The following is an 11,910-nucleotide window of genomic DNA, read 5'->3' on the forward strand; positions in this document are numbered from 1 at the left end:
TTAATTAATTTTCTATATATGCGACAATGTATTCTTTTGGTGAAAGAAAAACATTACGAAACTAAGTTACACGAAAATAATGAGGGATGCAAAAATTTTTCTTTGTCTGCTTTAAGAAATGCTAAAGCGTCTTTTGGAAGGGCCTCAACCAGTTATAAAACATATTTTCTTTCAAAAGTCAATTTAGCTAGATAATCAACACTTTGATTCTCCTCCCTAGGAATGTATCGTAAAGTCTATTAACTTTCTTGAAACAATATGCAGTGTATCCTTTTAATCAGTACAGAGTTTGATATCTTCGAAACACTACCCTATATAGCTTTAACTATTTGATTGAATACTACCACACCATGGTCTTTTCATTGGATAAGTTTTAAACTATCTAAAATACCCAAAATTCTACATAAAAAATCGAATAATACCTTAAATATATATCCAAGAATCCAATCTCTATTTTTATCGCGCTAACACTAAATAAAAAATAAAGACAGTCATTTCAAACATTAAATAAAGTGAAATGAAGTCAAATTAGCCAAATTTAAGGAGTGAAATAATTTCTCTTTTTCCATTTTAATTCTCTTGCCAATTATTCCGACATATCATGAGAATTTTCTTTCAGAAATCCACAAAGAAAGCTATTTCTAGTTTTCATTTATTCCCAAAGCTGAATACTCGGTCGCAACTCAGTCACTCCCCTTCTCTAATTCATACACCGCGTTTCCCATTTTCTCCGTTGCACTCACTGAGTCACCATCCTGTCTTTTGTCATCTTCCAAATGCAAAACTCCTATAACCATCGGAGGGGACGCCAAGCCCCACCGCGGAAGATCGTTCCCTTGCCGGGCCAGGTGTCATTTCGTGTAATATGCCACGCATCATCCATCGGAGGACTCATCGGGAGCTCCGGCGCCGTTGTTTCTCAACTTCGCCGCGAGACTTCCTCTAGAATCCACTGCGAAGAATCTGTCGGCGGGTCAGATCACCGAGTTATATTGGTAGTGGGGTCGGGATCGGTCGAAAGACAGTTTAGTTTGGGTGAGGGAGAAGTATGTTACGTTTCTTGTGCTCAGGAAGCAATGATTAAGGTCTTCCAGCGCGTGTGGGAAGTGGAAGCGGAGAGAGAGTGGGGAAACGCGTGCGATGGTGAGGATGAAGAAGCTTACTGTGGTGTGCTGGCTGAGACGGCACAAATTGGTTTCGTTGTGGGGAAAGGAGGGAAGAATATTGTGAGAATGAGGACAGAGAGTGGAGCGAAAATTAGGATTTTGCCGCCGCCGCCATGCGGAAGAAAAATTGATCAGTTAATTCAGGTAAGGGGTTGTTTTTAATTGTTTGTTTGGTTCTCGAGAAAGTGAAAGAAAATATAAATAATTGTAACAATATAGCACGTGTGAATGCCTGGTAGTGTAGCCTGAACTAAATGGGCTCCCATATGTAACATACAGAAAAAAAACAGGGATATTGATGAAACTTCTGTTCTGAGTGTGAAAATGGTGGTGGTTAATTGTGGTTGTACTTCTTCAATTGAACGAAGAACTTATAAACAAGCATTACGAATTATCGTTGAATGTAGTTAATTTCACTATAACTTGTTTGTTTGATTAGTTTTAGTAATTTGGCAGATAACTGGTGGTACTTTGGCTGTCAAGAAAGCGCTGGTTGCTGTATCTGGCTATCTTCAAGCTTGCCCATCCGCGGACAAAGAGCCAACGCAGATGAGTATGCCTACTGAGCAACCTTCACGTGGAACCTCCCCTAATTCAGGCGAAGAACTTTTTCCGCATCTTAGTTCGCTTTTCCCACCCATGCTTGAAAATTTGGTGAGAGGTGTTTCTAATGCCAACTTTTCGTTGGTGGTTGGTGATGGAGATCCCAAATCGGATTCAGATCGTACTCAAAAAGTTGTCTTTAGAATGCTTTGTTCCAATGGTGCTGCTGGGGCCATCATCGGCAAGAAGGGTGCCATTGTCAAAGCTTTGCAAAATCAAACTGGTGCTTCTATAATGTTTGAGTCCCTGGAAACCGATCATCGTGATCGTGTTGTCACCATTTCTGCCTTGGAGGTTAGTCTCAAAGCTGATTGCAGAGGTTTTCCTAATGCCAGTAGTTTTTTATAGACAGCATTGCCTGTGCATACCTTCTGACTTGAAACGGCTTTTGTTTACTGTAGAACCTTGAATCACAGTATTCTCCTGCACAAAATGCTGTTGTTTTTGTATTTGCAAGATCCGTTGAAGCTGACATTGAGAGAGGATTTCAGTCAGTCCTGATTAAGGGCACTCCTGTGACTCTTAGGCTTCTAGTTGCTTCCAACATTGTCCACTGCTTGAAGGACAAAGAAGGTAGGGTACTTTTTGAGATTGCAGAACTCACTGGCGCTGACATACAAGTCTTGGTTGAGGAGCTATCACTGGGCCATTCTCCGGAGAATGTAGTACAGGTGCAAATGTTGTTTCTTTAGCAAGTGTTTATGTTTGTTGAAATGTAGGAAGGATTAACTGAGTTCCCATTGCTTCTCATTTAGTATAATTAACATTTTCATTTTGAAACCCTATTTTTTAAATATAAGAAGAATAATTTTTAGCTCCATGGGCAATTTCCCCCTTTTGGTGTGCAGTATAAGTCCTCATTCTTCCATCATTTTGGTGATCAATATCAATATCATAACTTCATTTGATAATTTAACTTTTAGAATCATGGAAGTCTAATTGTGTTTTAACTCAAGATTGTCAATACCTTGAAGATGATTCAAATTAGTTGGTTTCATCCTGATTACAACAAGCGGCTATATTTTCAGGCTCTTGAATAAAATTCACTTTCTGTTTGTTACTTCAACAAGTGATGAAGTTTCGGGTGCCACCCTGATAATCAATTTCTTCTTCAAGGAGATTTCGTTGTTGTTTTACTTCTATCTTTGCAGATTACTGGCAACTATAAAAGCGTGCAGAATGCCATCTTTCAAGTTACTAGTAGACTTAGGGATAATCTCTTGCCACGTGAAGTGCTGAATGAAAATAGAGTGAGCAACTGCTACGGAGAAGTAACGGAGACAGGTCCGTCTCAAGTTCTCCAACCAACAAGCTCAATATTAGATAATGATAATGGACCTAATTTAGCTCAAAGATTGCACACTGGGCACTCAGAAAATACTTCTGGTCCTCAGCCAGTAAAACTGCAACCACAAGAGGTAAAAGCTCTTCCCCTTTTGTTTCTTTTCTCCTCTTGAATTATTGCTTTCACTAATTTATAGGAATGTGTACAAGAGCCTCAAAATTTGGGTGGGTTTATTTGCAGGCTGCAGGAAATGGGAATATGGTTGCCATCCAAGGTGTTCATCATAGCTCAACTACCTCGGGAGGGAGCTTTGACCTTGAGACGTCTCTTGATTCTCTACTTCCATGTGATATGCTCAATGAAGTGGGAGGCCCAAGCCCCTACAACAGAGGGAGTGAGACTACTTTTTCTGGTTTGGTTCAATCTTTAGATGTGTCTCCTGCTTCTGATGAAGAGAGTGCTTTAACAAGAGCAATGGGTAATATTGAATTCTTTGATGGTGTAGACTGTCCGACAAAATCTCGGCTATTAGAGGTGAAAGATGTTTATTTATTCTTTTGCAGTTTTTGTTTTTTGCTTAAGTTACCCTAGTATTTGAAGGCCATTAATTCTTTTTGAGGACCTAAAGTCTTTGGGGTTGGCTGTGGTTGCAGACTGTTGAAAGACATGAGCTGGCCAATGGAGATGATAAAGGGTGTCTAGAACTTGAAAGGTCAGTATTATAAGAAAAATAGCATAAAAGCTGTTTTTGTTTTCCTTGCTTTCAAGATAAGCAAGGTAAGTGTGTTTTACAACACAATGTTGGTTTTATTATAACTGCTGCCATGAGCAATGTTGAGATAGTATGCCATGGCTGCTTACGTTTTGTTGGAGGTGGGTTCATCACATGTAATAATCCTTCGCCAAGCTAAGGAACAATTTTAATTTGAGACTAATAAAAAATGCTTCATGTTAATCTATGGTTTCTGGGTAGATTCTGATACCATCTGACTTGTTCTCATCTATCATGTGATCAAGTATGCATACAACTACATTTGTTGCTAATCTGATTTTGAGTTTCTCAATATGCAGCGGCAAGAAATCTAGTATTGTGAAAAATACAGGTGTGGAGATTGTAGTTCATGAAGATGCTTTTGACTCGATCTACGGCAAAAATGGCTGCAACCTTGCTCGTCTCAAAGAGGTAATGCTAGGGAAAAGAAGAGAAACGTTTCCTGAATTATGTAGGAGTTTTATTATGTTTATAAATTTATAAATGGTAGTGGAAAATCAGATCTCAGGTGCAAAGGTTGAAGTACATGAACCTTGTGGTGGTGAAAGTGAGGGGAGGGTGTTGATATCTGGGACTCCAGATCAAACCCTTATAGCACAAAGTTTGCTGCAAGCCTTCATCCAAGCCAACCAGAATGCATGATTCCTTGTAAAATCCTTGTAGAGTATAGAAGTGAAATTGGTATAATTTAATAGACATAACAAATAGATATAAACAAAGGAAGGTAGTTGTGGAAAGATTAAAGAAGAAGAGTTCCTGTTTGTTGGAAAATGTAGTTAAAAAGGAATTTTGGAATGAAGTACCCAATATTTGATCTTTCCTGAGTGAACTAGTTTGATTTACAAGTAGCAGATAGTGATGACTCATACCGTTTATTTAGATTAAATCCCAATGAAAAAGCATTCAAGGGTATCCTAAATTTGGTTGTATATTTCCATTCATGCTTTTGTTTGTTTAGCATTGCCAAAACGCTGCAGTAGTTTGATTGTTTTTATTTAATTTATATTTCTTTTATAACGCAAAAAAGGCGATTATGTTTCCATTTTTAATCATGCATGGTTACCAGGTTCTGATAATTACAGGTTAAGTCATCCAGTTATTAATTGTAATTTGGAGTATGTTGCAGAGCTTATCGATAGTAATAAGAGAGAATGGAGGAAAGAAATAATCTCCAATACCTTTAACGCGGTCGATGCATACATTACAACTATTATCTAGGAATTTCTACCGAGCACTATGGAGTCTAAAACTCCCTTCTAAAATTAAGCTTACAGTATGGCGCATCTCAAAAAATTACATCCCTACTAAAGTAAATCTACATTTCAAGAGATTAGTAACAAATACAAACTGCCCAAGATATGGGGAAGCAGCAGACAACATAACACATGTTTTTCTTCACTTTCCTGTTTCAGTAGAAGTATGGCAATTAGTGAACTTAGAATGGCTAAATCAGAGTATGGTGCCTGACTGGTTTGAATGGCTTACCTGGGCTTTTGATAACTGCTCAATTCCCAGAAGCGAATGATCTGTGTATCCCTTTGGGTCCTCTGGACAAAGAGAAACAAATATGTGCATGAAAAAAATAAAGAAATCCAGTAAAGGTATTGTCTCTTTTATTCAAAAATACATAACGGAGTTGGACAGACTAGAGGAAAATGGACTCACAAGGGCACCGATCAGAGACTCATGGGTCCCACCTGGAGAAGACAATAAAAATCAATTTTGACGTAGGGTTTAATGGAGATCTTTTTAGATCAAGCTCGGGAATAGTTGCCAGAAAAGGAAGAGGAAGAGTGGTTGTCTCCAGAGCGACCATATACGATAATGTTAATTCGGCTTTCGCAGCAGAGGCACATGCATGTTTAGAGGCAGTAAGAATGGGGTGAGCAATGAAAAAGCGTAGAATCTATATTGAAGGGGACTCCATTTCAGTAATAAGGAAATGCATTTCAAAATCCATTTCAGTAATAAAAAATATGCTCCATCATACACGATATAAAGACTATACAGAAAGAGTTCAAATCCATAAAATTTCAACATGTCCATCGAACAACAAACACTTTGGCAGGCATCATAGCCACTGAAAGTCTGAAGCAAAGGAGAGGATTTTACCTGGAAGAAGCGTTACCAAGGCATGCAGTTAAAACGTTAGAGGACGAATGGGTGAGAGAACCAGACTGAGGTTTTTATGAGGAAAATGAATGTTTGCTCCATGGAAATCAAAACGTCGGAGTAAAATGTTTAGAAAGAGAAATGATTCTTGGGATATTAGGGGAGCGTTGCTTTGAATGGGAAAGGGAGCTTTTAGGAAAGTTGAACCTTCAGGCAATTATGGAGGGATAACTGCTGGGACGGGTATTGAACTTCCCGAGGAAGTGGGCTTTAATTTTGATGTTTTCTTTTTTCAAAAGATTTTCTCTGTTATTTTAATAGGTTAGGTAAGTGGGCCGTCCTAATGGTTTTGGCCTTAAAAGTTTTATTTCTTGTACACTATGCTATTATATTATAAAGCCCAGTTCAATTTTGTTAAAAAATAATAATAAACAACCTAAAAGTTATCATTTTTATCCATTAAAATTGTCATTTATATCAATGTCAAACAAACATACTTTTATTATTATTATTATTTATTAATTAGTCTAAGTAATTAATATAGTTAACTTTTGATTAAAATGTTATATGGTTATATATAATTTGAATGCCATCTTACATTCTAATATATTATTTCTCATTTCGTTTGGATATACCATATTTCTCTTTTTATATTATGAGACAATGGTCAAACTTTAGTTTGAGCTAATATATTATGTTGAAACTTGAGATTCAATCTATATGTTTTAATTTTTAACATAATTTGATTCTTTTACTTTTATAATGTTATTAGTTAGTCCAAATAATTAATATTATTAACTATTTCAATCAAAATGTTGGCACTAATTTTTCTTAAAAAATATTATTCCAATAGAAAAAGATTATTTATCATAACAAGTTTGAGCTGATTGAGTCTTAGCTCAACTGACATGATATTTTTGTCAGTACAAGTGCACTGATGTACATTATCCTCTTATTTATGGGCTGAGCAGGGACTATGGTTTGTTTTGAGCATAAATCATAATGAGTTTGAATGTATACTAAATTTCAAAATGTATTGAGCCTTAATGCACATTTTAACCTTTAAAATTTTAATTTATTATACATATTTATCACAAATAAATAATCCATACGAGATGCTGATACAACAGAGAATCTGCATAAATTTGATACACTTGTCAATTGCCAGCAAAATTTTGGACGGTTTGAGTGCAAGTTGGATGTGTTTCATCAGCCAAATTCATTTGAAAACAGAGTATAATATCAAATAATTGCTTCATATTTTTTCTTTTCTTGGGGGTGGTTGGGTTGGGGGGATTATATTCTTCATCTACTGCAAACCTCCATTTCTTTTATGCACTTATTCATTACAATACAGCTATTCCACTCTGGAACTTGCACTTGTATATTGAGAACTTTAATGTTAGATTTTCTATATCTTTGTTTCTCTAATCCTAGATATATATGCTTAATACATATCTAATGTTCCATTTGTGTGCTCTACTTGAACTGCATGGCTTGTTTTGGCCTTCCTAGCATAGATAGGACTGTTGCAGAGATATGCCTTGAAGACAGCCCTGCTTCTTCTATCTGGTCTTGGGATGATCCATGATCTATGTATCTATCTGGAAGCACCATTGCTCTTAACTGCATAACACCTCTAATTCTAATTAGATATGATTAAAAAGAAGCTAGAAATTGATATTTACGGGGTGAAAATGAAAATGGAAATATATATACCTTGAGAGGTCCATCCAAAATACCAGTCAAGCTCAAGAAATGTGATACATGAGAGCCAAAACCTCCAATGGAACCTTCTTCCACAGTAATAAGAATCTCATGCTCATTTGCTAATTGCTTGATGAGATCCCCGTCTAGAGGCTTACAGAATCTTGCATCAGCTACTGTTATGTATATGTTTTGTGATCTCAGCATGTTTGCTGCTTCCATGCATTGTTGAACTATTGAACCATATCCCAGGATGGCTACTCTGTTGCCTGCCATAATTATTCTTCCTTTCCCAATCTGTTCATCCGTTGTACAAGAGAAACATTAATCACTTCATCTGCTTTGATTCTAATTTGTTTTGGATGTTTAAAATTATTTGAGTATTGTAACCTCAAGTGGAGTTCCTTTGTAATCATGTGGGATAACCACTCCAGTGCCATTTCCTCTAGGGAATCTGAAACAGCTTGGTCTGTCATCGATGGCTGCTGCTGTTGCAACCATATGCATGAGCTCGGCCTCATCGGATGGAGCCATTACCACCATGTTTGGCAAGCAAGCCATGTATGTAATGTCAAATGCACCACAGTGGGTAGGTCCATCTGCTCCAACCAAACCAGCTCGATCCATTGCGAACCGTACAGGTAATTTCTGAAGATCCACATCATGAACCACCTGCCATTGGAGTGAAATTTTGAGAGTTGCAATACGATATATCCACTGCAGTATGTCCGTTTTCGAGAGCATACCTGATCGTATCCCCGTTGCAAGAATGATGAGTAGATAGCACAGAATGGCTTGAGACCCTCGGTGGCTAAACCAGCTGCAAAAGTAACTGCGTGTTGCTCGGCAATCCCCACATCAAAGCAGCGGTCCGGGAACCTTTTCTGGAAGAAATTGAGACCTGTTCCCCCACCCATTGCTGCATGGATGGCTACAATCTTGTCATCAGCCTCAGCTTCTTTGATGAGCGACTCAGCAAAGTACTGAGTATACGACAGTATAGAGGACTTGGACTTAAACTGCTTGCCTGTTTCCATGTCGAAATTTACAACACCTGAGAGCAGATAGAAGAATAATCATCATTTTGACAAAAGTGATAACATCACAAGTGATTAAGAGTTGCAATGGTACCATGCATTTTATCAATTGCTGCCTCAGCTGGGGGATATCCCTTTCCTTTCTCTGTCACAATGTGGATTAGGACCGGCCCCGGGGCAGGCATCGCTTTCACTTTCTCAAACATAGCTACTAAATCTTCAATATTGTGTCCATCAACCGGACCGATATAATATAGGCCTAGTTCCTCAAAGAGAGTGGAACCAGAAGCACTAATCATTCCTCTTGCATACTCATCTACTTTTGCTGCAATTTCATGTGTTTGACCCCCAATTTGCTTAGTTAGGCCCTTCAACAACAAGTAATATACACAATCAGATTTCTGCCTATACAAACACAAGAGATGAATAACAAGCGTAGAGAATTTACTTTTGCTTTCTCCCGAAGTTTTCGGAACTTGGCGCTTGCCTGAATCTTGGTTAAAGCCCTACTAAGAGCTCCAACAGGAGTAGCAGGACCTTGTAGAGTTGCAGTAGGTAGAGACACTTGTTTATTGTCGTTCAACACGACGATCAAGTTCGAATCAAGGAACCCTGCATTATTCATAGCCTCATATGCAAGTCCAGCAGTCATAGCTCCATCTCCAATCACTGAAATCACATTGTTTTTCTTCTTCAAAAGGTCTCTAGCCACTGCCATACCAAGTCCAGCTGATATGCTAGTGGAACTATGTCCAGCACCAAAAGTATCATAAACACTTTCATCCCTTTTAGGAAACCCTGCAAGCCCTGAAGTTTTTCTTATGGTATGCATCCTGGACCTTCTTCCTGTCAGGATTTTATGAGGGTATGCCTGCAAATAATAGTTTCTTTGAAGATGCTATTCACATATAAACTCCCATATGAAAGCAAACAAAGAAACAAGTCGGCAGTCTCGATTCTCTCACCTGATGCCCAACATCCCATATAATTTTATCATCAGGTGTGTCGAATACATGGTGTAAAGCTATTGTCAACTCCACCACACCTAAGCTTGAGCTAAGATGCCCTCCGGTCTTAGATACTGTGTGCACAATATCAGCTCTAACCTCTGCCGCCAGTTGTTCAAGTTCCTAAAACACAATACATACATATGTATATATGTAAGAGAAAAAATCAATCTCATTAAATTGATCATCTGGTTTTGTTGGTTACCCTTGTTGATAAGTTCTTCATATGAAGAGGGTAATTGATGGTGTCCAACAATGGCGTTGCCGGTTTCTTCCCAGAGAAATCGATCTTCCAGCCATCGTTTTCTTTCCTTATCCTCATTTTATTACAACCCTCATCGCCTTCAAAGTTTCCAGCACAGGCTTTGGGACACAACTGGAAAAAACACAGACAAGACAGAGAGCAGAACATGTAATAAAGTGTTGATGTTATGGTAAAGAAAAGAAGAAAAGAAAAGAGATATGTTACTAACATGTTTGTAGGAAGAAAGGGTAGGTTTGAGACATGGAAGAGGAGGAAGGAAAGAGGCAGAAACCGCCATTGTTGTAATGTGAAAATAGAATGAGAGAAATGGGAAGGCGGAAAAAGCTTAATATAGACGGAGCCTGGAATCAAGTTCACTGTGTGAGAGAGAGAAGTGGGTAATTTGATTACGTGTCCGGACAATCCCCATTTTTTATTCTCATTATTACATTTCCATATAATATAATCACAGAAATTAAGTGAGGTGGTAAAGTTTTTTCAATCTTAATTAGTAATCGAGAGTTTGATTCTTATCTTGAGTATGAAGCAGTTTTAAATCTCGTGGCCAACATTTATCACAATGAGTTAAATTCTTCAATTAACACACTATCTCTTGTGAATATATATTAGCTTATGCCATACCATTTGCGAAAAAAATATTTATTAAAAAATCTTAATTCAATTGACATCGATTTTGTTATTTGTGTAGAAGTATATGAATTTTAGTGTACTAAAGCCTATATATTCTCTTTAATTGTATAAAATATAAAAATATCATCAACATAATATAATTTATTTTGTAAAAGAATACTAATATAGTCGAATTTGACTCCTTAATTACCATAATCCTTCTCCACCCTTAAATAGGAGAAAAAACTTATTTAAAATCATGTCCTCCTAATTATTGCAATAATAACGATGTCCACTAAATTAGGATTAATAGACCATTGTTAGTGAAATTAAAAGTATTTTTATTCTATTCTTTTTATTTAATAAAATATAAAATTTAACAAAAACTATAAAACAATAAATTTTAAACCCAATTAAATTAATGTGATTAAATTAAGAATAAATTAATCAAATAAAATTGAATAAATGTATATTAAAAATACATACAAATTAATATATCTAAAAGCTCAAAAGGTATCCCAAGAATTTTCGAAGAATCTTTTCCGTTACATATTTTCATACTTTTTAGTGCTAAATAGTACATACATAATTGAGAATTCGGTTCTATAAAAACAATTGAGATTTTGGTTCTTAAAAATTGAGAATTTGTAAACATTTATTAAGAAATAATAAAATCAAAGTCATAGTTTAATATTATAATGTGTATTATTTAAAATGAAATATATTATAGCAAGTGTACAGTTTTAAAATTTTATAATATTTATTCAATTTTTTATAATATATCATGCAATTATTTTTTATTTTTGAAAATAAAACATTTTATATAATAAATCACATATATTTATTTACTTTGAGGCTTTAATTTTAATTAATTTATTTACTGTAACAAAAACATTTCCTAAATTAAATGCAAACACTGAACTTAATTAGATATTTAAGGATAAAAGGTATCATTTTGTCTAATCAATTGTATTATATTTTGTATTATTATATTTTGAAAATTATTAATTAGTATACTAGAAATCCTATCACACGCATATGTATGTGGAAATCACAAATCTGAACACAAATATATGTTTTAAAAATAACATATAATAAATAATAAAATGTATGACTTAAAACTAATTAATAATAACACATGAAATATATATGATATTAAAATTTAAAAATTAGATTAAATTGTTTATCATTGTGTTGTCTATATTGAGTCGGTGTCAAGTTAACTTATGACACCAACTCCATCAAAATATATACGATTGTTGAAAGTAATAAAGTGTGCTTAATAAAATTAAAATATAAAATATAAAACATAAAATATAAAAATAAAGTTTTAGCTGTGTGGTAAAT

The 11,910-nt window shown here is 35.7% G+C and overlaps 2 protein-coding genes and 1 long non-coding RNA gene across 5 annotated transcripts; 1 reads left to right on the forward strand and 2 right to left on the reverse strand.

The window, feature by feature from the left end:
* The first annotated feature begins 526 nt into the window (after nt 1-526).
* LOC105763562 (KH domain-containing protein HEN4) lies at nt 527-4,755 on the forward strand. 2 transcript variants are annotated; one of them, XM_052625110.1, is made up of 8 exons: nt 527-1,310; nt 1,623-2,063; nt 2,171-2,440; nt 2,921-3,187; nt 3,295-3,588; nt 3,708-3,766; nt 4,126-4,237; nt 4,317-4,755. In XM_052625110.1, the coding sequence occupies exons 1-8, from the start codon at nt 777-779 to the stop codon at nt 4,389-4,391; spliced, it is 2,052 nt and encodes a 683-aa protein (XP_052481070.1). In that variant the 5' UTR covers nt 527-776; the 3' UTR covers nt 4,392-4,755. The 2 variants fall into 2 exon arrangements, with proteins under 2 accessions (XP_052481070.1, XP_012437257.1); XM_012581803.2 differs by having other exon boundaries at nt 529-1,310; nt 4,328-4,755.
* Nucleotides 4,756-4,980: 225 nt separating this feature from the next.
* Nucleotides 4,981-6,194, reverse strand: LOC105763563 (uncharacterized). Of its 2 annotated transcripts, XR_001124311.2 has the most exons (4): nt 5,939-6,194; nt 5,492-5,732; nt 5,312-5,373; nt 4,981-5,229 (listed from the first exon to the last, which is right to left on the reverse strand). It is a non-coding gene; the product is annotated as an uncharacterized LOC105763563 (long non-coding RNA). The 2 variants fall into 2 exon arrangements; XR_008191921.1 differs by having other exon boundaries at nt 5,492-6,188.
* A 981-nt stretch (nt 6,195-7,175) lies between these two features.
* LOC105763564 (probable 1-deoxy-D-xylulose-5-phosphate synthase 2, chloroplastic) lies at nt 7,176-10,320 on the reverse strand. Its single transcript, XM_052624647.1, has 9 exons — nt 10,163-10,320; nt 9,895-10,065; nt 9,648-9,812; nt 9,131-9,553; nt 8,777-9,050; nt 8,392-8,699; nt 8,036-8,317; nt 7,658-7,942; nt 7,176-7,564 (listed from the first exon to the last, which is right to left on the reverse strand). Exons 1-9 carry the CDS (start codon nt 10,229-10,231, stop codon nt 7,418-7,420), a joined length of 2,124 nt encoding a protein of 707 aa, XP_052480607.1. The 5' UTR covers nt 10,232-10,320; the 3' UTR covers nt 7,176-7,417.
* Nucleotides 10,321-11,910: the final 1,590 nt, after the last annotated feature.

Source organism: Gossypium raimondii, chromosome 12, assembly GCF_025698545.1.
Source record: "Gossypium raimondii isolate GPD5lz chromosome 12, ASM2569854v1, whole genome shotgun sequence".
NCBI lineage: Eukaryota > Viridiplantae > Streptophyta > Magnoliopsida > Malvales > Malvaceae > Gossypium > Gossypium raimondii.

Bases quoted from the DNA above. Each gene is read 5' to 3' on its own strand.
- LOC105763562 (XM_012581803.2), top strand. From the start codon at position 777: ATGCAAAACTCCTATAACCATCGGAGGGGACGCCAAGCCCCACCGCGG. The intron at 2,064-2,170 runs GTTAGTCTCAAA...TGTTTACTGTAG, and splicing joins TCACCATTTCTGCCTTGGAG to AACCTTGAATCACAGTATTC. The intron at 3,767-4,125 runs GTCAGTATTATA...CTCAATATGCAG, and splicing joins GGGTGTCTAGAACTTGAAAG to CGGCAAGAAATCTAGTATTG.
- LOC105763564 (XM_052624647.1), bottom strand. From the start codon at position 10,231: ATGGCGGTTTCTGCCTCTTTCCTTCCTCCTCTTCCATGTCTCAAACCT. The intron at 9,813-9,894 runs GTAACCAACAAA...ATTGTGTTTTAG, and splicing joins TGAAGAACTTATCAACAAGG to GAACTTGAACAACTGGCGGC. The intron at 7,943-8,035 runs GTTACAATACTC...ACGGATGAACAG, and splicing joins ACAAAGGAACTCCACTTGAG to ATTGGGAAAGGAAGAATAAT.